The 24,450-nt window shown below is 43.2% G+C and overlaps 1 protein-coding gene across 12 annotated transcripts in view; it reads left to right on the top strand.

Moving 5' to 3' along the window:
* gatad2a (GATA zinc finger domain containing 2A) overlaps positions 1-24,450 on the top strand; it is a 105,809-nt gene that overhangs the window by 18,603 nt on the left and 62,756 nt on the right. For 11 of the 12 annotated variants that reach the window (XM_033046813.1, XM_033046809.1, XM_033046805.1 and 8 more), the window contains one exon: positions 21,682-21,740. In XM_033046813.1, coding sequence (XP_032902704.1) covers positions 21,710-21,740 — 31 coding nt within the window. In that variant the 5' untranslated portion in view covers positions 21,682-21,709. Of the gene's footprint in view, positions 1-8,046; positions 8,192-21,681; positions 21,741-24,450 lie in introns of those variants that run through there. The other variant, XM_033046810.1, reaches the window with a different exon arrangement.

The following is a 24,450-nucleotide window of genomic DNA, read 5'->3' as shown; positions in this document are numbered from 1 at the left end:
AGGTTATCTGTATTTAAGATAGACAGAAAATGGTGGATTAATTCCAGCATTCTGTGCCTATCTTTGGTATTGCCAGCATCTGCAGTTCCTACACACAGATTTTATCTGCATCTTATCTGTCTGAATAAGGTCAAAGTCGAAGTCAATTTTATTCGTCACATACACCCAAAGGTGCAGCGAAATCAATTTGCCAGCAGCGATACACTTAAAAATAACACACAATTCACAATAAAATTTAACACAAACACCCACCACAGCATTCTTCACTGTGGTGGAAAGCAACAAAGTTCAGCCAGTCCTCCTTGTTCACCCGTGGTCAGGGCCATAACCCCTCCGTAGTCGCCTCTACGGACGGCCGGATGTACAGGCCCTCTCGTCGGGATGATTGAAACTCCAACGTCGGGACGGTCAAACACACTCCGCGGCTTGGAGGTCCCAAATTGGCACTTTCCTACCAGAGACCACGGCTTCAGGATGTTATAGGCCGCAGGCTGGCGGTCGGAGCTCTTCTCCGGCGATCCCTGGCGAGGGATCCCAGGCTCCAGATGGTAAGGCCACGCCGCACCCGCGGCCAGAAGCTCCGCAGACCACGGCTTTAGAATGTTATAGGCCGCAGGCTGGCAGTCGGAGCTCTTCTCCTGTGATCCCCGGCAAGGGATCCCAGGCTTCGGATAGTAAGGCCACGCCTGCGGCTAGAAGCTCCACAGACCACAGCCCCATGATGTCAAAGTCACCTCTCAAACTTAAATTCAATAAAGGCGAGTGATAATCAATCCCTCCTCAGTGGACAACTCTGCAGCATATAATCTCAAAAACAAATATGTCCTTTCTTGAGAAAATAAATAAAACGCTAGATCTGAGGGGCAACTTTTTCCACATAGAGGTGGGTATATGGAACAAGCTGCCAAACGAAGTAGTTGAGGCACAGATACTAAAACAACATGTAAAAGACACGACCAGGTACATGAATAGCGTTGATGGAGCATCTTGGTCAGCTTGGGCATGTTCCCGTGCTATATAATCTATGACAATATTCTTGATAGGCTCTCACCAAATGGATGTGATTTCACAATTTCAACAAAATTTCATGGTGTAAAAGGAGGCCATTTGGCCTTCATTACAAGGGCACTTGGCCCACTCCCGAGCCTTGCAACTATTTTTGAAGTACCGATCGAGCTCCCCTAATGCTGCAATTGAATTTGCCTCCTATAGCAACCTTGATTGTGCATTTCAAACTCTAATAACTCACTGTGTGTAAAACAAACTGCTCAGTACATGTTTGGAATGACTTGCTGTTGTACTCTGACCCTCTGACAGTAAAGACCGACGTGCTCTTTGGCTTCCGCAATGCTTGCTTTATCTGCAAGTTACCTTTCGGTGTTTCATATATTGCAATATCTGCCTTCGTTACCCACTTTCCATTATTTCACAAGTTTAGTTCTCTCTATATCACCCACTTCACTGCCTCATGTTGACTATATCTAACTTTGCCCAATTCTGATGAAATGTCATCAACATTAAACGTTAACCTTTTCTTTCTACACGGTGTGCTGACTGAACTGCTGAGTATTTCTAGCATAGAAACAAACTGCAGCAGGAACTCAGCAGGTCAGGCAGCATCAATGGAGGGAGAGTACAGACGGCCTTTCAGGTCGGGACCCTGCTTCAGATGAGTGGAGTAGAGGGCAGACAGCCGGTAGAAAGAGGTGAGGGAAGGGGTGGGGTAAGACCTGAAAGGTGATAGGTGGATCTAGTGAGGAAGTGTTGAATGGTAGATGAGTCAGGTGTGTGGGTAAGGAGTGGAGATAGTAACCAAAGATGGGGGTGATAAGGTAAGGTATACTATACTATTGATACGTGGCCAGGAGGACTCGCCTCCTAGTTCTCTCGACAAAGCATCCAGCCAACAAAGGTGTGTAGGAAAGAACTGCAGATGCTGGTTTAAATCTAAGATAGACACAAAATGCTGGAGTAACTCAGTGGGACAGGCAGCATCTCTGGAGAGAAGGAATGGAGTCTCGACCCGAAACGTCACTCATTCCTTTTCTCCAGAGATGCAGCCTGTCCCACTGAGTTACTCCAGCATTTTGTGTCTATCAGTCCACAAAGGTGTTGCAGAGAGATGCTCCAAGACATGCTATGCAACTTGCTTTCATTTGCAAGCTTTGCACAAATATATAAAAGGTGTGCTCATTCCAATTTCTGTTTCAATTTTTCCGGTTCTGGCTAGGTTCTGAAAGCAATTTTATACACAGTATTTAAAAGTAAAATGTTAAATTCCTATTTTATTTCTGTTTAGAAAAATAATTAAAATATCTTGTTTAGGATTGCCAATTTTTCAATTCTGCTTTCCCTTCGATCCCTGAAACATGGCCTTTGTCTCTCCCTGCCTAACTGCTGTTGAAAGTCTCATCAATGCCTCTGTTATCTCTAGCTTGATTTACTTCAACACACATCTGGCCAACTTCCATCTTCTGCCATATGTAACCTTAAAAAGAGCTCTCCCCGAATGTTAATCCACATTTCCACTTTCACTCACTTCCTCTGCATGGCTGGCCTATGGTGTTGACTCAGATCCTCAAATTAGCTAAGCCTCAATTTTAAAATTTTCTTCCTAACTTCAAATGCTTCCTCGTCCGGTATGAGTTTAATAACCTTTCAGTCCAAATTCCTCCCCACCCCACCAAAGAATCTCTGTCCTTAATTCTGACGTCTTGCATATCCACAGTTTTCCTCAAAGCAGTTCAGTTCAATTGCATATTTTGCTTTCTTTAGCTTTGACTTGTTCACTCCAATAAAATACTGCTTTGGCCAAGTTATTGTTCACACATCCCATTAGCTCTGTGAGTGGGTATCAGATTTTATTTGTTTACTAGACCAAGCGCAGACCCATTGGGTCTGTTCCCCCAATTCACCCGTTCCGTACCCGTAGCCCCCAATTGCACTTGCCCTGCCTGTTGCAATAGCAATTCACCCTCCTGTGAGGTGAAAAGCCTGAGCCATTGTGACGTCATCAGTTGAAGTTGGTCGTTTTAAATTCAAAGTATTTTGATTTTTTTAAAACTTTAATCAGTAATAAGTCGAGAAATAAAGCATAAAATGTTCAGGGAAGGTGATCTCTGCCTAGGGCGGGGAAATGTGAATCAGAATATGTACATATCTTGTTAAAGTTGGCAATTTTAAAACTTTAATCGCGAATAACGTGAAATGTAGGATTAAATCTTCAACGAAGCTGATCACTGCAAGCCGAGCCATTGTGACGTCATCAGTGAAAGCTGGTTGTTTTAAATTCAACGTCTTTTGATGTTTTAAAACTTCCTACTTACTTTTAATCAGTAATAAGTCGAGAAATAAAGCGTAAAATGTTCAGTGAAGGGGTTCTCGGCCTAAGAGGGGAAAATATGTCAATCAGAATATGTAAAATGTAATTGTTACCCCGCAGTATTTTGCGATGATGTAAAGAAAACCACATATACACACGTACAAGATGAGACTTTTAATAAGTACTGGACCAAGTGCAGACCCGTTGGGTCTGTTCCCCCAACGCACCCGTTTCCAACCCGTACGTTTTAAATTCAAAGTATTTTGATTTTTTTAAACTTTAATCAGTAATGTCGAGAAATAAAGCATAAACTGTTAAGTGTATATGATATTACAGTGAAATTAGATGGAGTGGTATAATGTAAATGTTATATAGAGAAGAAACTAAGGAATATGGTAGAGACCAATTGAGGAAGCATCTGGATAACACTTGATTGGCAAGACATGGTTTAGTTTAGTTTATTGTCATGTGCACTGAGGTACAGTGAAAAGCTTTTATTGCATTGCTAACCAGTCATTAGAAAGACTATACATGATTGCAATTTAAATATCCACAGTGTACAGATACATAATAAAGGGAATACAGGGATAAAGGGAATAACGTTTAATGCAAGATAAAATCCAGTAAAGTCCGATTAAGGATAGTCCAAGGGTCTCCAGTGAGATAAATAGCTCAGGACCGCTCTCTAGTTGTTGCTAGGATGATTCAATTGCCTGACAACAGCTGGGAAGAAACTGTTTCTGAATCTGGAGGTGTGTGTTTTCACACTTCCTCATGCCTGATGGGAGAGAGTAGAAGAGGGAGTTACTGGGGTGAGTCTCGTCCTTGATTATGCTGGTGGCTTTGCTGAGGCAGTGTGAAATGTTAATAGAGTCTATGGAAGGGAGGTTGGTTTGTGTGATGGTCTGGTAGGGTATGGCTGATTTGGATTGATATCAATTATACATGAACATGTCGGCAGGTGAAATGACGGGCAATTATTGAGTATAAGCGAGTTCGGTATTCCGACTGCGCATGCACAGGTCATGGGTCACTTGGGATAAACACTCTCGGCAGCCGTGCCGCTGCATGGGTGCAGACCTGCGTCTCGTCCCTAATCAGCTGCCGCTCCCATCCAACACTCCCGTCCGCGGACCTCTGGATAGAAGACCCTCCTTCAGACTTCCTACAAATTAGACTTTTGTGCCATGGTTGGAATGGATGGGAGCGGGGATTTCCGCGTGCGTAAGGAACAAATGACCTAAAGTTTGCGTTGCGTGAACTGTGTTCTTAACGTCCTCGTCCTCGCCGCACCACTGGCGTTTTGTGAGAGTGGTTGGATCCCATCTTCAGCTCAACCAACGTCGGTCACATTATCCGGACAGTCGGCGGGGGATCAGGAGCTGATGTGAGGCATCGGCGATGCTCTGGAATTCGTGTCGGCCACCACTGAGCAGCGGGGTCGAGAAGGCAGCGCCCGACCCGGGGAGTAGAAGCATGTTCTTCCAGCGGCGTGCGGAGATGAACCAGTTACCGCGGGCCGCTCACCTGACTCCTGCACCCCACTGCTCGGTGGCGGCAGCCGACTAGGATTTCAGAGCATCGCTCAGATTTAAATGGGAAATTTCTCCTGAGTTTCTGAATTCAAGGACTACGAAGGCAGAGTCAGCAAATTCACTCAAGGCTGAGCCAGACCAAAAATACATTTGGGAATAGAGAATTATGGACAACAGGAACGTGGAGCCAAGGTCAGGATCTGATCACCCATGTTCTTACTAAATGGGGAGCAGGTTTGAGGGCCATGTGACCTGTTTTTGCTACAATGTATGCTCTCCTATCCTGGACTGTATCGATTCCTTGGCGGATTACAGGTTGGGAAATCAAATTCTACAGGATAGTTGAAGCTTTTCTGTTCTCATGAACTATAGTGTTGCAATAACCAATTTAAATTGCAGAATCTAGGTCAATTGGATCTACTTACATAGAGATTTCAGTCACGTTGCAGCAAATAGCTGGATGACATAGGAAAGAAAAGCCATGGAGGTTGGTGGGGAAGTAACGCACTGTGGGGAAAGCATACGCCTGCCCTATGCATTGAGGAGTATAGTGGCCATTGGTCAGCATATGGACTCGGATGATGAAACATTTCACCCACAGCAGAATGAAACATTCCACCCATAGCAGATCACTGCAGTGACTTGCTGTCACCTTTGCTATCAGTCATTGGCTTTTTCAACTTTTAAGCCAATTGAGCAATTATAAACCACTTTCCGAAGATTGGTATTGAGACATTATTCCACCAGTTCTGGCTTCATTCTTGCGAGTCTGCTTTAATTTTTGCAGCAGGGATTTGGGGGAGGGTATCATGGCAATCTAAAACATGCTCATTTGTCATTCAAAATGGACCATCTCCTTGGAGTGATCATTCAGAATTAATCAGGAGTGAGAATCTTTGATGTTTCCTCCCTACAGACACATTGTCTCTGATTGAGATCTGCAAACTCAGCAAAAGTTTATTCCAGGAGAATGTTTTTGGGGGTTTAAATTTACCAACGTGACTTAGACTAAAAAATGTTTTGCTTGTTGGGTTAAGCATTTGATTGAAAGAGCTTCATTTTTTTCTTCACTATTCTGATCCTCTTTCCTCTGCCCTGCTGCTGTGACAGATCCTTGCACTTTATCTGACAGGGTGGGATTGCTTTAGTCACAGCTGTCATATCAGCTCAGTACTCAGGCAAGCACTTACCTTTGGGGTGGAACTGATCATGGGTTTTTCTTTTAGTTTCCTTCTCCCAAGGGTCCTTTCACTGAGGGGAAAAAATAATCGGCAGAACAAAAGATCCTCAGCCTGATGAAATTCCCGAAGGGATAATGAACATGCTTTTGATTTACTGGGGGAAAAAAGTCCTGCTTCTTCATAACTCCCCCCCCCCCTCCCCCTCCCCCCTACAATAACTCTCTACATTTATATTTGCTGGACATAGAAGCTGTACATTTTAATCTCTGTTGCATCCTGCCTTTGCACCTTCCTCAGTCTATTACTGTTCAAACCTCCTTCAATATTTTGATCATTAACTTGCCTTGACTGCTTTCATCTCTAACCTTCTTGAACCTCATCCAAGATCCTACATCTATGTGCTATCCTATATAAGATCCTCCCCACCTTTGTTATTTTTCATCTGCAATGGTTTCTGCTTACCAGAAGATATTGTATTTAACATTCTACCTGTGGCCAATTATCTCTGGAAAGTTCTCAAACAACTCTCCAAGTTGTTTGTGCCTCTAACGCCAATAACTTGCATCTGTCTGACCCCAACCGCTATACCAGTGGTGGCTATGCCTTCAGGACTATTGCGATTCCTTTTCTTGATCCTCTCTATCCATGCTTCCTTTTGACTAAGTTGTGTGTGTGTGTGTCTTTTCTGTAATCACTCTCAAGTCTTTGCAAAACGTGCTCTAGGCTGTTTTTCTGATAACATGGGAAAATGTATGGTATTGTAGCATTAATGCTTACTTTATGTTATAAATGGAAATTAATCGATGAGGCAAAATGAAATGGGGTCCAGGGAGTCTCAAGTCGCGCATATGTACAGCTCGAACAGTTTCAGTACTGTGTAGTCCTTGTGGATTACTGTCCGCTCGGTTTAAAATCTGTATTTTTAGTTACCCACCCTCCAAATGATCTGCCTCCGTTTTGCCCACAAGTTATTATCCGTTTGATTAATTCACACTGAGTGCACATTTCACTTTTGAAAGTGACTTTTGAAATGTTAGAGGTTTGTGCTGAAACTGTTGCAGACTCCATATGAAGAGAAATCTTAAGTATTCTGCATTTAACCGAGCGGGTTGTTACCTAGCGGTCTATATGCTCGGGTGGAGAGATTTGTCTTCCCCGGTTAGAGCGCAGGATGAGTTCCCCCGGGTGGTGGAGCGCAGAGAGAGCGCTGTTTACCCCGGGTAGAGTGCAATGAGAGGTCCCTTCTTCCCCCGGGTGGAGCACGGGAGGAGCGCTGTCAAATCCGGATGGGAGAGCTCTCTCTATCCCGGTGGACCAGGAGGGCGCTTCCTCTTTCCCTGAGTGGTAGAGCATGAGGAGAGCGCTGTCCCTGCCCTCGGAGAGCGCGGAGAAGTGCTCGCGGTCCCGACCCCGGAGGGAGGGGGGAGGGAGGGGAAGCGAGGGGCAACATGTCCCACTCTCTCGCTTTCCCTAACCCCTTGGGGAGCGGAGCAGCATGTCTCGCTCGGCCTCGGTCCCAGCGGTATAACTATTGATTTATCTAATTTTAAGTAACCCTTGCTTTCCGTCCCTCCCTCGCTGCCCTCCCCTCAGCAAACGATGTACCATTCTCTGTATAGGAAGGAACTGCAGATGTTGATTCAAACCGAAGATATTCACAACATGCTGGATTAACCCAGCGGGTCATACACCATCGAGCCCTTCTTCAGACTGAGTCCTGCGTTCTACTTTTCCTTGGTAGACAAAAATGCTGGAGAAACTTAGCGGGTTTTCTTTGAACAGCGTCTACGTCGATCTGTCGTTTTCACTCCTTACCATTCCACATCTCTGGTGTCCCTCTCCACTGACTCTCAGTCTGAAGAAGGGTCTCGACCCGAAATGTCACCCATTCCTTCGCTCCAGAGGTGCTGCATGTCCCGCTGAGTAACTCTGAGCATTTTGTGTCCGTCTCTGTCCCTTTAAGGCGACGGAGTGGGCGGGGAGGGGAGAGCCCGCGCATGCGCCGCGCGCCCGTCCACCTCGAGTGCCGGGATCTTTACTCGGTCGGTGCCCGCGGTTCCCGGCCGCTGCTGGCGGGGGACGGGCCGTTGTTGGTGGCCGTGTGTGGACGCCTGCGGGCCGGGTCCAGGCTGGGTCGACACGCCGGATCGCTGGTAAGTGCGATACACAGTGTTTAAGCAAGTTGTAGTGGATTTAAAGGGACCACCCGTGTGTCTCACCCACACCCCTCCCCTTGCCTGCCCCGCCACTGGGGAGCCGCTCTCCGGGAAGGCCCAGGTACGGGCTGAGGGGACCAGGCCGCAGTGAGCCCGGCGGGTGGGCAGCGAGGGGTCCCGGGTCTCGCGCCTCCTTTGCCCCTCCCTTGGTGAGGCGAGCCCTCGCCGCGGCCCACACCCCGCCGGGAAGCCCCACCTCCGCGTCAAAATAAGAGTCCCCCAAACTTAGGTGCTCAGACCTAAGCTCAGTGGTGAGAAAACCAAGTTTCACTGCGTGTCACTTTATGAATGATTTAACACTTCCAGTCACTTGATGTTTTTTCCCTCAATTGACCTCACTGTCACAGTCTCCAATTTTCTTGCTGTCGTTTTCCAGTGTGACCTGACTTAATACCACCATATCCCCCACCTTGCCCAAATGGCCGTTTGGGCCAGCTGACCTTGGGTAGCGTGTAACCCAGGGCCGTTTAACTATGTGCTGGTGGCAAGGCAACGCAGTCAAACCTTGACCAAGGGATCATTGTCTAAACCATGGATGTCACCTACATTCAACAGTGTGCAGTTTTACCAAGCTCACAAACACCACCTCAAGAGATAAACACTAGACAATAGGTGCAGGAGTAGGCCATTCGGCCCTTCGAGCCAGCACCGCCATTCAATGTGATCATGGCTGATCATCCCCAATCAGTACCCCGTTCCTGCCTTCTCCCCATATCCCCTGACTCCGCTATTTTTAAGAGCCCTATCTAGCTCTCTCTTGAAAGCATCCAGAGAACCCACCTCCACTACCCTCTGAGGCAGAGAATTCCACAGACTCACCACTCTCTGAGAAAAAGTGTTTCCTCGTCTCCGTTCTAAATGGCTTACTCCTTATTCTTAAACTGTGGCCTCTGGTTCTGGACTCCCCCAACATCGGGAACATGTTTCCTGCCTCTAGCGTGCCAAACCCTTAACAATCTTATCCAACTTGTGGATAAGATCTGGCCAACTTGTGCTTTCTCCTTTATCAATTCTCCACCCAACCTCATCAATAGTTCCCTGACCTCATCCCAGAAGAAATACTCAGGAATTGAAACCTTAGTACACTGCGGATCACTAGACTGGTGACTCTTCTGCATGTTTGGCTTGGTGCCACATTTTGTTCTAGTTTATCTTGATAATCTTTTTTTTCTTTCACTCAAGTTGAATTTATGTAAGATGGAGCAAGACACAACTCTTGCACTGCATTGGCCAAACCAAAAGTCTGGCAAACTTTTAAGAAAGCTCCAAGATAAACAGCTCGCAGTTAATTTAAAAAAATGATGGGATTTTACAATTGGCACTTTAAATTATTTTTTGTCTTCAATTCCTTCCCAAGGTTTACATTGATCTCGCATTAGCAGATGCTCAATTGCTGTGGTCCTGAACTTTTCACTCCAAATTCTCAGGCTTCCATGAATGTGCTCCAAATGGGCAACCACTGTGTCGAAAATGTCATTCCTCTGCTCTTATTTTGTGGGGTTCTTTGGTTGGTGTGGTTGGTTGGTTTGGTTTGGTTCTAGAGACTAGGCAGGAGCTGCAAGTAGTCAAGTAGTTTGTAAGGTGTTCACTCCACTGCTTCTACAGGGCCTGTGCTCACCAATGCAGTGTCATTACTTTGAGAGGCTGTGGGCCAGAGATTTCCAAACTGCACAGTGTGCACTCAGTAGAACTGCTGCCTCATGCCAGGGACCCGGGTTTAGTCCTGATCTCTGCTGTCTGTGTGGTGTTTGCACATTCTTCTTGTGACTGTATGGTGTTTCCTCCAGATGCTTCAGTTTCCCCTCTCATCCCAAAGACGAGCAGGTTAGTGAGTTAAGTGACCACTGTAAATTGCCCTTGGTGCCAATGAGTGATAGAACCTTGAGAGAGTTGATGAGAATAAGGGGAATATTTAAAAAAATGTGATTACCGTGGATTTGGTATATATGGATGCTGGATGGCTGCCGTGGACTTGATGGGCCAAAGGGCCTGTTTTCATGCTATATCTATGACGCTCTTAGTCGATATGTTATATTTTCATGGTGAGCTGATGTCACTCTTTGTTGCTGACTGACTTGTGGCACAAGACTTAAAGATAGAGATTGCGAAGTGTTTTGCTCACAGAATTGGGAAACAAATAACAAGGATGGATTGTATGCTCAAATATTGTAATCACTTGAATGTTGATAATTAAGGGACGATCTATTGGAATTGTTTAATATGAGGAAAATATTAGCTCTTTCCTGTGGTAAGGGGAGACCAGAACCAGAGAACAAATTTAGAGGCAGTTTGTTCAGGATGATACCAAGAAGCTGCATCACAAATCCAAAAATCTATCCTCTCTGCTCCTCTCACCCCCGCCCCATGGCACGTGTCCCAACTCACCCTGTCCCCCACAAAAAAGGCAGTTAAAGTCATCATTGGTCGTTTATAAACCTTTGTTTAGCAACTCTGATAAGGGTTATGAAAAGCAGCGAAATGAGTTTGAGCTTCATCTGATTAGTTTTGCGAGACGGTAAGCCCCCCTCTTGTTCTTACTTCAGCAGTATCGAAGAATACTGTGTGGAATACTGGAACTTACCTCTCAGTCTCTGATTGTGGAATAGGAAGCAGAGAGCAAGGAATTGATACTCGAGCCACCAATACACAAATGGTGTTCCTGGTATTATGATAAGCTCACAATGTTATGGCTCCGTTTCAATGGATCAGGGAATGTTAATGATTAAAAATTAATGTCCAAGTAGATTTTTCCAAACATTTGAGAGGTAAGCCGTGAGACATACTTCCTAAATGGTAATGAAATATTAGAAGACAACCAGAAAAGATTGAAATGAGTCGGGTTTTTATCTTCCACCGCATAGTTCATGGGATCATTTGTCATAAATGATGTTGGAGGTTCAACTGTAATACTCTAAAAAGAAATTAAAAGTTTGCAAGGATATGAAGAAAGATCAGAAGAGCAGTCACTGCCGTGCAGTTTTTCAGGGAGATGTCCAAGTTCAGGCCAATTGACCACCTACACATCCGAATGGTGGCAACGAGTGACTGTCGTGGTTGAAGTGGGTAGAGTAAACATTTTTTAATTTGGTATTTATGGCATTAATTAAAAGAATGCAATGGCTTTTTAATGTTGCATGCCTCATTTCATTGGGAGATTGACTGATTTCCACTTGGCCTGCAGGACTCAGGAAGTATGGGTCTGATTTTGTTGTATAATTTGTACCTTTTATGATATCAATTACAACAACTTTAGGTTTAACTCTCTTGTACAATATGGATTGTTTTACATCCAAGAGTGATTGTAGAATGCCATTTTTCTAATCCCTTTATACATTAATCTGATCATGTCTCACTCACTGGTCACAGTCTGTCCCAGTCTCCCTTTCGCCACTACTCATTGTATATCCCCTATTACCGTATGCATTTATGTTTTTTCATTCACTCGCATTGCTGGCATTTATTACTCCTCCCTAATTGATCCAGAACTGAATGAGGAGTTAAATGTAAAACACATTTGTTGGGTTTGGTGTTACATGTAGACCAACTATAGGTAAGATGGCATCAGTGAACCAAAGGTATTTTTAACAGTAGTCTGTGGCAACAGTGTCTGGGCTTGTAATTATATAAATCTGAGTTTAAAATCTTGAATCTAAATTCATGAACTTCCTTGGTGGGATTCAAACTCGTGTTTCTGCAACAGCAGTCTAGAGCATGAGTGCTGGTCCATTAACCTACCCTACCCTGCCATGCTCCATGTTTAAGATGAAGGATAATGGATTGATGGAGATGAGGCATTTATTATCTACCCTTTCCTTTCTTCTTTGTTTCACAGCCAGTTTCTATCATTCCCCCAAAAATCTTTTGTTTGACTTGTTCAAATTTTGATCAGCTCTGGGAGTTGTTTTGTCAATTGCAGGATTCTATTAGTATCTAACATGCAACCAAGATACAAGTGTAGAATCACACAGCACGGAAACGGGCCCTTTGGCCCAACTCGTTTATATTGACCAAGAGGCCCCATCTAAGCTATTCCCGTTTTACCCAGGTTTGACCCTTATCACTCTAACGTCCCCAACCAATGTACCTGCTGAAGCAGTTGGTTGCTTACTGTGTGTGGCTCACGGGTGAATGTGTTATTGCAGAGTACCTAGAGCTGCAATTTTGAGGAAAGCTTTTGTCTTTGCATGCTCACTTCCAAGTCGTCGTCATCCAAGGTTTGGGGTTTTCTTCCTTCATACGGTAAAATAAAAATAAAACCTGCTAATATGATTTACAAAGCGCATCCATTTTTTTTAAAGCAGAAGTAATCAAAGTTTACTAGGAGGAATAAAAATAATCACTTCAGGGCCAGGTTGACTTAAAATTGATGAGCATAAAAACTCTAATATGTGTGAACAATGTTTCCAAAACATCACACGGGAAGGCTACTGTGGCACTTAAAGGATTAAGTGCAGCCATTTTGTTTACTTTGTCAGTGGCTCTGTCAGTTAACCTCTCGAAACAGACTAGACTATTGAGGCTTTTCATCCAAAGGATTTCTGTAATTTGGTTGCTATTTCATTTTCTTTTTGAAGTGGCCTGAAAATTAGCTGTACATCACACTTGTGCCTGTGAATTATTTTTTGCATGCCTAGTGTATATACTAAAAGACACCAAACAAATACCATTTGTGGACCTGATGACAGGAGAAAAGAAAGATTAATTGATTTGGAGTATTGTTTGCAGTTCTGGTCACCACATCACAAGAAGGATGTGAAGGCTTTGGAAAGGGTGCAGAAGATGTTCACTGGGATATTGTCTGAATTGGGAGTGTATTAGCAACAAGGCGAAGTGGGACAAACTTAATTGTTTTCTCTGGAGTGTTGGAGGCCGAGGAGCTCCCTGATAGATCTTTACAAAGTTACGAGGCATAGACAGGGTAGAGGGTTAATCTTTCTCGTGAATATGTCCAGGACTAATGTCCGCAGTGTGGAGTTGGGGGGGGGGGGGTGGGGGGGGAGAAAGGTTGACTCATGATGTCTGGGGGCGGGGGTGAAACCAGAAAGTCGGGGAAGGGTGCTTGAGCAAGAAGTTAGGGCAAAATATAATCGTCCAGCGCAAGAACAGGCCTTTCTCCCCATTGTGTCCGTGCCGTTCAAATTAATGCCATCTGCTTGCACAGCCCATATCCCTCTGTTCTCTGCCTGTTCATGTATCTGTTCAATTGCATTTTGAATGTTACTATCATATCTGCTTCTACCCCCCTCACGTGGTAGTGAGTTCCAGGCACCTACTACGTTGTGTAAAAAAAAAAGCCTCATTCTTCTTTTAACTTTGCCCCTCTCACCTTAAAGCAATGCCCTCTAGAATTTGACATTTCTACTCTGTCTACCTCATCAAAGATAGACACAAGAAGCTGGAGTAACTCAGCGGGACAGGCAGCAACTCTGGAGGAACAGGCAGCAACTCTGGAGAGAAGGAATGGGTGACGTTTCAGGTCGAGACCCTTCTCCAGTCTGAAGGAGGTGGGTGGCCATGTTAGTGAAGGAGAATGCAATGATGCGAAAGAACAGTGGCTCAGCAAAATCATATGGGATATCTTTACAGATGGGGCAAAGAAAGACCTGAAGTGTTTGAGGCAGAGCTGCCAAGTAGTACGGATGTTCTGTATTTTGTACGGAGATGTGATTAGAATGAGGATGTACGATTTTGTGTTGTTAAATACGGATTTTAAACATGGAGTTCAGTTCAGTCTGAAGAAGGGTCTCAACCAGAAACGTCACCCGCTTCTCTCCAGAGCTGCTGCCTGTCCTGCTCCAGGTTTAAACAGAGCACTGTCAGTTTAATGCGTAGGTATTTAAACAAAGCTCTGTGGGTTCTAAAATATATGTTAAGGTCCATAGCACTATGTGCTTTAAACATAGCGCTTTGGGTCACAGACTGTTCAGGAAAATTCTCGTATAACAATGAGTCTTTGGAATTCTCTTTCTCAGTGGAAGTTGAACCATTGATTATTTTTCAGGCAGTGGTAGAATTCTGGATAAACCTAGTGGTGAAAGGTTACCAGTGGGATTGCAGTTACATTGGGATTGGCCTTGATTTTACAGAACAGTGGATGGGCTCAAGGGGGAGTGAGGGAGGGATGGAGAGGGGAGAGAGAGAGAGAGGAAGGGAAGGAATAAGAGAGGGAGGGAGAAAAAAGGAGGGAGGGATGGAGGGAGCGAGGGAGGGAGTGGGAGGCTTCCAAAATGGCTTCTACATCATCATCTGGTGCTAAAAGCAGGAAGCAGCCGTTCAAACAGCACTATACAAAGAGATGGCAATTAATGCACTGTCAAGTAAGGTGTGCAGAAGACATGTCAGTTGGTAGCAAAGTTATGCATTCTTGTACTCTTACATGAGTATGACATAAAAAACAACATTTTTCAGCAAAATGGCACTGCATAAAAACACTGATTTCCTCAGCAAAATACTGATTTTCAGGTCTGTTGAGGGGTATCAAGGACCCTAGATAGTAATAGTAAATACTGTCGGGGATGGAGTAAACAGGAAATTGAAGACATGGGATTGGAGATAATAAACCAGAATGGATTAAGAATTGAAGGATGAAGAAGGGTACAACATGGGTGACTGGTTTGCACATAGATTGTTTAAACCAAATTGGCTGTAATATTGTGCTGGTTAGATCACTATGTTGAGAAACTGACTGGAGAACAAAGTGATACAATTCTTCCTTAAAATGGAGAGTGAGGTAGTAGAATGATAATCTAGGATCCTGAATCTGAGCAAAGCCTCAGGATATTTACAAATAGATTTTTTTCATTATATATATATATATATTCATAAAATAAGCCTCTATTGTATCAATGTACTCTAGTTATCTATTGTTTCACCCACTGATCCATGCATACTCTTGACTTTCATTTCCCACTTGTGCTGGTTAGCAATATATTTATTATACCCTTTATCCTATATCTGTACACTGTGGACAACTTCATTGTAATGACGTATAGTCTTCGCTGATTGGATAGCACTCACCAAAAAAGTTTTCACTGTACCTTGGTACAAGTGACATTAATACACTAAAATACTTTGTCTGCTCAAAAGGTTGGTGTACAAAATTGAAGCACATGGGGTTGGAGATAATAAACCAGTATGGATTAAGAATTGGGGGGAAGATATGAACCACAGAGTAGAAATAAATGGGTATTTTTCCGGCTGGTGTACAGGGTGCCCCATGAATCAACGTAAAGAGCAGTAACTGTTAGAAATACTCAACATTCTTCCACCTGAAACATTAACTTTGGTTTTCTTCCAACTTGTCTAAATCATGTTCAAGTTTCAGAGAAACATACAAAATTCTCACTGTCAGACTTCCCACAGATACAGTTTGACCTTCTGAGTATTTCCAATATTTGCTTTAGTTTGGATTTCCAGCTACTGTGAGTTTTTTATTTTACGCCTCAGGGAAATGGGTCCTGAATATTCACGATATTCATTGATTTGGATGTGGGGACTAAATAAAACATCTCTTAGCTTACAGATGGCATAAAGCTGAAGTGGGGATGGAGGGTGCAGAGGTGGCGAGCAGAATGCAAAGACAATAACATTGTTAAGGTGATAAATAGTTGCGCAGCAAATATGTTTTCAGTGCTATCGAGGCAGAGCATGCACCAGTACAACAGGTGATCCATCGCAACCCCCCCCCCCCAGCCCCACACACGTTGACTCCATCTACACCTTGCACTGCCTCAGAGAAACAACCAATTACTACAAGTACTACTCAAACTAGCCCCCTTGAATCCGCTCCTCCATTGACTGAGATCATTGTAGATCTAGTTGCAGCCTCATTTCACATTCCCACCTACCACTTAACCATTCATTGCTTTGCTTATTATGGATTTATCTTCCTTCCACCATTTTTTGAGGAGGAGACTTCCAAAGATTCACAATTCACAATTGTCTCTGTCAATGGTTACTCTATTTTTAAATAGTCTCCCCAAGTTTCAGATTCTCCCACTAAAGAAAACATCCTTGCCACATCAACCCTGTTATGGATCTAGTATGTTTCAATCAAGTCGCTTCTCACTCATCTAATTCCTGTGGATATTTAGCCTATCCTCATGAAATGATCTGCCCGTTTGAGATATGTACAGCAAGACTTCTTTGTAATGCTTCCAAAGTAGTGACATCCTTCCCTAAACAAGGAGTCCAATACTGTATGCAGTCCTATGGATGTGATCTCATCAAATCCTGTGTGACTGAAACATAACCTTCCTATTTCAGTATTCAGTTCCATTTAAACAATAAACAATAACAGTGTTCGTTCATCTAATTATTTACTGCACAGAATATTAGTCTTTTGCAAATCGTGCATATTGGTATTCCACGACCTTTGTTGTATGTTTTCCCACAACAGACCCCATTGCCAGTTCTTTGGCTATCCACTTCACCTATCTAAATCCCTTTCTAATATTCTAGTACCCTCTATGGAACTTACTTTCATATCTATTTTGTGTTGTCAGCAAATTTAGTGACTGTCCCAAGAGTGCCTTTATCCAAGCCATTTACATAAACTGTAAAAAGGTCCCAGCACCAATGCCTGTGGCACACCACTCATTATATTTTACCAACCAGAAAGAAACATTTTGGGCTACTTTATTTCCTGTTACCTAATCTACTATCCATGCCATTATATGACTTTCTACCCCATGTGCTCTTTATTTTCCACAATATCCTTTGCAGCATCTTATTAAATGCTTTCTGTAGCTTCACATGGAGTAAACCAAATTGGCAGCAGGCTAGTTACTGTGATGATGGGATCTCAAAAAAATAATCCCAGATGGATCTTCAACACGGCACTTCTGGCAGGATATGATTACAAACATTTCTTATCTGAAATGCTCATGTGCTGGCCCTGTCATCTTTGAGGACGAGGTATTTTTGATGGGGGAAATAATGGAAGGGTTACCAATTTAATTGTCTGTCTGCATTCATGACTGGATGTGACAAGACTTCAGGTTTTGATCCTATCTTTAGGTTGTTGGGCTGCATCAGAGGGCATTCTAGAATAATTACTGCAGGTCGAAATCACAAATGAGCCGTATATGCAAGGATGGCCGGTTTTCTTCCCTGTTGTGAACGAGATGGGATTTTAGGACAATCCTGTTTTGTGTTATAATTTACTAATTGCATTACTAATAGTAAATTGTCATATTTTTAATTTCCATATTAATAAAATATAAGTTCTATAACTGTGATTCAAATCTCATTTCTGGATTGTTGGTCAAGTATCCAAGTTGCTCCTCCAATATCTGCAAAGTAACCAAGCCCATAGTTCTATTCCAAATCACTGTGGAAATATCCTCTGTCTTGCAACCTCTGTGTCACTGGAAGTAAATAACAGGCATTTCATGGTGCTTTTTACAAAGTTATATTTAAATCTTCCTTCAAGATAAAATTAATTTTCCTTCAAAGGCTTGTCCCAATCTGTTCCAACAAACCGCCTCATATCACAATTGAATCTTCATTGAAAAGGTAGGAGGATGGTAAGTTCTTAGAGGCTCCTCTGTCATTCATTGAGGTTATGATATCCTGTATCCTTATCCCATGCTTTAAGGGCCTATCCCACTTAGGCGATTTTTTAGCCAACTGTGGCGACAGTCACTGTTGCGGCGTGACGCCGGAAATGCACCCACCCCACAACAAGCGACCACCTAGTCGACGACAAGCTACATCAACCGGCGACACAATTCCTCGCGACTTGGGACATCCACATACGACCTCACCTACGATATCTTTCAACCACACAGGCCACAACTTGCGACACCTGAAGTCAACCTACCTCCACCGGCGACAAGCTATGACCCTGTCGGTGACAAACGAAGACAACTGAATACTCCTCTTGACGCTGGAACTGTTGCCGGTTGACGTAGGATGACGTAGGTTGTTGCCAATGGAATTCACCGAGGTCATGACCCGGCGACAACCAACGTCACCTGGCGACAACCTACGACAGCACCTACCACAGGAGAAGACAGGCAATGTCAAGCCCTTTGTCGCTGGGAGGTTTTGAACATTTCAAAATCCAGCGGCGACAAGAAATAAGTAACAACTCTTGAGGAGACCGCTCACGACAATACAGGCGTCACGTCGTGACCATGTGGCGACAGCCTATTTTTCGGCTGTTCGGCTAAGCGGGACAGGCCCTTAAACTTTGGCTTCAGTCCCTTTCTTCCTCACAACTTGAAAAAACACTTTCAATCCCTGATCTATAATTCAATTAACAGCAGCGTTTGGTGGGTTTGAATTCAGATATCTTCCACTGTTTTTGAAGAAGCATTTCCCAAGTTCTCAAGAACAGTTTGGCTTTGTTTTTGCGTTCCCATATTTTATACTTCTCCAGCAGTGGAACATCTATATAATGACCGTGTTAGAGCACGGCAGGAGTGGAAATGTTTGATTCTTTTTCCCTGTCAATCAAACTGTTTGACCATATTCCTGTGACAGTGATTTTATGCACATTTTTTGTAACTGCATTCATGAGAACGTCGAATCTATGGAGTTCTGCACTGCAAATGCTCTATTGTGAAGTGCATCTGAGTGGTTTTGGCCGAATCGAGGGGCATGGTGGGGGTCGGGAAAATGTTCTGTGGTAGTGTCACCTGTGAGCTGTGAATGGCAGACAGTTATGGTCTGCAGAGTTGCTCCTGTTTCTTGTGCTCGTATATTTAACTCCACCATCCTGACTATTCTACTGGTTGAAATGGCCTGATTTTGCACGGTGCGGGGATAAGCCTATTTCGTCACTGGTCTGTGTGGCTTTGTTCCACATTCTGAAAGTAAGATGCTCCTGAGCATGCTCTGTGGGCTCATCCATCTTGCAAACTGCAGAAATCTTGTGATTTATCTTTATCCTTTATTATCTCTGAATGTTCCAATCATTTGTGATGAGACTGCATTCAAGGCACGCAGTGCATTTCTGAACTCTCAGTATTGGAGTTCACAGAGTCCAGATCACAAGCAGAAAGGATGGACTAATATTTCCAAATCCATCCTTTCTACCAATATATGTGCACCATTTAAGTTTCCGGCAGTCAGTTGTACATGGCACATAAGTAGAACCTGACAAAATCACTTGGCAGGTACACAAAATTGCTGGGGAAACTCAGCGGGTGCAGCAGCATCTATGGAGCGAAGGAAATAGGCACTCGGGGGTCGCGTAACTATTTAGCATGTGGGAGTCTCGTTCGTTATCGGAATTAACCAGACAAATCGCTCCACCAACTAAGAACGGCCATGCACTTGGCACTTGCCTTCTCTGGTCTAATATATTCACAGCTTATTACCAGTTTTCTTTTTTGAATTTACAATGTTCTTTCTGTTTCTACAATCCAGAAACTCTTATTAATCTTGCCCATCACCTCGTGTTTCAGCAACCTCAACAGTTTTGAATAAGAACAACATAGAACAGTACAGCGTAAGAACAGGCCCTTCGGCCCACAATATCTGTACTGAATATGGTGCCAAAACCAATTCCCATCTGCCACCGCATAATCCATATCCCTCCATTTCCTGCATATCCATATGCCTATCCAAAAGTGTCTTCAATTCCACTAGCGTATCTGCCTCAACCACCACTCCCGGCAGTGCACCCCAGGCACTTAACACCCTCTGTATAAAAATTCTCAACTATCTGAACTCAATTCAAAAATGTTCAATGCTTTTTGTTGTTTTTAAAAAGGTTCCTCAAGAAGTGCATCTCTGTACACATGACAATCATAAGCCAATACCAATACTGAACTGTGCCATTCTTAACTGTTTCACCAGTGCAATGTTACGTTGATCCCCACATTATAAGTCACAATTGTACAGCATTTGCAATTGCACAAGACATCGGTGAGGCTGCACTTTTGTGTTCAGTTTTGGTCACCCTGCTATAGGAAATATGCCGTTAAACTGGAAAGAATGCAGAGAAGATGTACAAGGATGGTGCCAGGACTCAAGGCACTGAGTAGTAAGGTGAGGCTGGGCAAGATAGGATGTATATTTGGACCGTAGTAGACTGAGGGGTGATCTCAGAGAGATGTATAAAATCACGAGGCACATAGTCATGTAATTTTCCCAGGGCAGGTGAATCAAGAACTAGAGGGCATTGGTGTAAGTGAGAAGGGAAAGATGTGATATGAACCTCTTCACACCGAGCATGGTGGGAATATAGAACAAGCTGCCAGAGGAAGTGTTTTGAGATACTTTCTGCATTGTGCACAGGTGATGTGATCCCTGTATTGTAGTTCCCCCCACCCCCATAATGCTGGGATCGCCAGTAGTGTATTGTACTTTCTCCTGATATTTTGTTCCAGTGAAGTCAATGTAACAACCAACATATTTCTACCCCATAACTCGTGAGTGCATGTGTCCAGTGCCTGTCATGCTTGTCTTTCAATCCTACAAGAGGTTCATTGGGCCTTTTAAATTGTGGGGAGAAACATGCTTTCTTGCTGGGTCACTGACTACTGTGCTGCCCAGAGACACCAAGTATTTGTGGTTTGGTCTAACAATGGCTTTGTGTTGTGACTGTATTCTAGTTGTTTAAATATATCCAGCATTCCAGGCTGTTAGTCTCTTGTCGTAACCGCCACACCCTTGTACCCATAGTAATTCTCGAACATGCCACTAAATCGTGGAACAGAAGACACAAGATCAAAGTTTTGGCCCTTTCCTGATTTCTATTGCTCTTTCCTAGGTTGTGTTCCTAGAAATAGTCAATTTCCATAGGAAGAAACTCCATCTGCATGTGCATCAGAAATTCAATGAGGAAAAAAAATATTGTGTCTCAAATATTTGGGTGGTTTGTGAATTCTGTAATAACTAATTTCATAACCCAATTGGCGGTAAAGTGGGGATCATCTGTGCTATGTCTACAAGAGAAGGTCAAGAGATTGTATTTGAACACTTTTTATATTTGATTGAATCAGTTCAGATTTTGCAAAGAGTGCCTCCCTGTGGAGCCATTTGACCAAGCTTATGGATAACTATTTCAATAATGTGCTCCCAAATGACTGATTACAGAATTCTTACGCAAGCATTTAAAACCTTAGACAATTTGTGCAAAGGAGGCACTGCGTGGAGTTGCTAGGTCCCAAGTTTGATTCTTGATCTGCATCCAATTGGTTTAGAGTTTTTCATTTGGTTATATGGTCCAATCTAGTCACTAACTAGTCATTCAAGTTGGGTTATCTATGCAAGCATCGGATTGTGTACTCTTGCAATGCTGTTGTAACTGGAACTGAATCTCAAAATTAGTAAGAAGGAGGCCCCTTCCGCTGAAAAAATTGAGTGTTTAGGGTAAAAAATAATCTAAAAGTATTTTCTCCTTTTATTAACAATCTGCAAAAGGGAAAGTTGCATATGAACTATGAAACTAAATAATGTTTTTCTCTCACCAGGAGACACTTTGAAAGTCAAGGCCCTTTCATGGAAGAGATGGCTCTTCAAGACTTAACAGGTGATCTTTGAGCATATGTGTATGTGTGTTTTACACTTCTATCCAGAAGCGTTTACAAAAATTCAGCTAAACATGTGATAACTGAAAATTTATTTTGCAATTGCCAAGGTTCTATCGCCTCACTGCGTTTACTTCATTTTTTGTATGCTATGCAGTTAATATTTCTACTCAATTTTTAATGCCAGAAAATAAATAGGTATGATCTAATAGCCTTTACTGAAGTGACCAAGAATGAGAATTAAATATACTCTATTTAACTTTTAGAGGAGATGGATAAACTGGAAAAATAGGAGTAACCCTGGGCATAGGGCATAATATAACAAATCTTAGCTTAGAAAATGAAATAGAATTAGTTGAGCTACAACTATGAAACAATTAACGACCAAGGAGATTGGTGAGAGTTGTCTGTAGGGCATAGTACAAATCAAGTAATTAGAGGTGCATGTAATTCTTCAAAGCAATCTTAGCTCTAATAGTAAAGATGAATTCATGGAATGTGTAAGAGAGAGATGGTTTTCTCTATCAGTATGTTGAGGAACCAGCAAGGGAACAGGCTATTTCAGATCTATCTTGGCATTGAGGGAAGGTTAATTAATAAATGGTTCAGCTACAGGTCAGTGCAGAGATCTCTGGATGAGGAGACCAAGTGTAATTTCAAGGGTAAAATCTACAAAGTTAAATGCCAGTATGGGCCGTGAGGAGTTTGTGCAAAAGCTAAAAGATCAGCTGCAAATTAACAACGGCATTGCAAATGGAATATAATGTGGCAAATTTGAGAGATTACCCACCTTAGTAGAAGTGAAACCCAGAAAAGTATTTATTTAATGGTGAGAGATTGAAAGTTGTTGATGTTTCAAAATTTCACGGTCAGTTTATTGCCACATGTACCAATTAAGGCACAGTGAAATTCGAATTACCATACAGCCATACTAAAAAAAAAGTAACAAGACACACAACTACATAAAAGTTAACATAAACATCCACCACAGCGGATTCCCCACATTCCTCACTGTGATGGAAGACAATAAAGTCTAATCTTCTTCCTCTTTATGTTCCCACGGTTGGAGCAGTCGAAACATCCGCAGTCGGGGTGATCGAAGCTCCCGCAGCCGGTGATCGCAGCTCCCTCGTCCGGGCGATCGAAGCTCCCACGATCGGGGCGGTCGAAGCTCCCACGGCTTGGAGCTCCCAAATTCGGTCTCTAACCAGCGTATGCGAGCTCCATGATGTTAAAGTCTGCAGGCTCCCCCATTTGGAGCTCCCAAAGTCGATCCCCGACAGGGATCGCGAGCAAGTCCGCGATGTTAAGTCCTGCAGACTCCGGCGATTGGAGCTCCCAAAGTTGGTCTCCAGCAAAGGCCGCCAACTCCTCGATGTTAGGCCGCAGTGTGGACGGAGATACGATACGGAAAAAAAATCGCACCTGCGTCGAGGTACGAGATTTTAAAAAGTTTCCCCCAAACCCCCACCACCCGCCACATAAAACAAGCTAAAGAACACCAAAACATACATTTAACACATACTAAAGAAACAACAGAGAAGGGACAGACAGACTGTTGGCGAGGCAGCCATTACTGGCAGCACCCAGTGGTGATGTACAGGAGGACCTGTGTATCCTTGTAAAGCAATCACTGAAGCTTAGCTTGCAGATAATACCAACAGTAACCAAACCAAAACGTTACCTTTAGTGTAGTTTATTATTGTCACGTGTACCGAGGTACACCAAAAAACATTTTTGTTGCATGCTATCCAGTCAGCCGAAAGGCTGTACAAGATTATAATCAAGCCATCCTCAGTATACAGATATAAAATAAGGGAATAAAGTTTAGTGCAAGATAAAGTCCAGTAAAGTCAGATCAAAGATTGTCCGAGGGTTTGAATGAGGTTGATGGTAGGTCAGAACCACATTCTAGTTGGTGATAGGATGGTTCAATTGCCTAATAACTGCCATGAAGAAACTGTCCCTGAATCTGCAGGTATACATACTCACCCTTTTGTGCCTCTTGACTGATGGGAAAAAGGATTGACTGGGGTGAGACTCATCCTTGATTATTCTGGTGGGCTTGCTGAGGCAGTGTGAAGTGTAGATGGAGTCAATGGAAGGGAGGTTGGTTAGCTTGATGGTCTGGGCTACATTCACAACTTTGCACTTAGACTTTTTTTTTTGAAAACCATCATCTGCAGTTCCTTGTGCCAATAAAATCAACAGTATGTTGGTGTTTATTGCAAGAGGATTCATATACTTACAAGAATAAGACATCTAGCTGCAATTATATAGGGAACACTACTACTAGAGTACACATCTGATGTCACCACCATCTGTAGATTGTGCTCGTAATAGAGGAAGTGCAGATTAGGTTCACCAAATTGATTCCGGGGACTGGGGAGGGTTGTTTGAGAAGAGATGAGGCAGACCAGGCCAATAAACTCCCAGCATAATAAATCTTTGTAATTATCTGTCCATGAGGGCAGTGAAGTCTCATTTACGGAGTATCTTTAGAACAGAGGCTAAAAAGCTTTTGGATATTAAGGGAATTAGGGAATATGGATTTGTGCAAGAAATTGTGCTGAATTAAACTCACAGCCATGATCTAATTGAATGATGGTGCAGATGCAAGGGCCAAATATTCTACTTCTAGTTGTGTTCTTCCGCCACCTCCAACTGAATCCCACCACTAGCCATATTTTCCCATCTCCACACCCTTCCGTA

Source organism: Amblyraja radiata, chromosome 29 (genome assembly GCF_010909765.2).
Source record: "Amblyraja radiata isolate CabotCenter1 chromosome 29, sAmbRad1.1.pri, whole genome shotgun sequence".
NCBI classification, from domain to species: Eukaryota; Metazoa; Chordata; class Chondrichthyes; order Rajiformes; family Rajidae; genus Amblyraja; species Amblyraja radiata.
The sequence above is the reverse complement of the archived record's forward strand: the minus strand, read 5'-3'. Positions and strand labels throughout refer to the sequence as shown.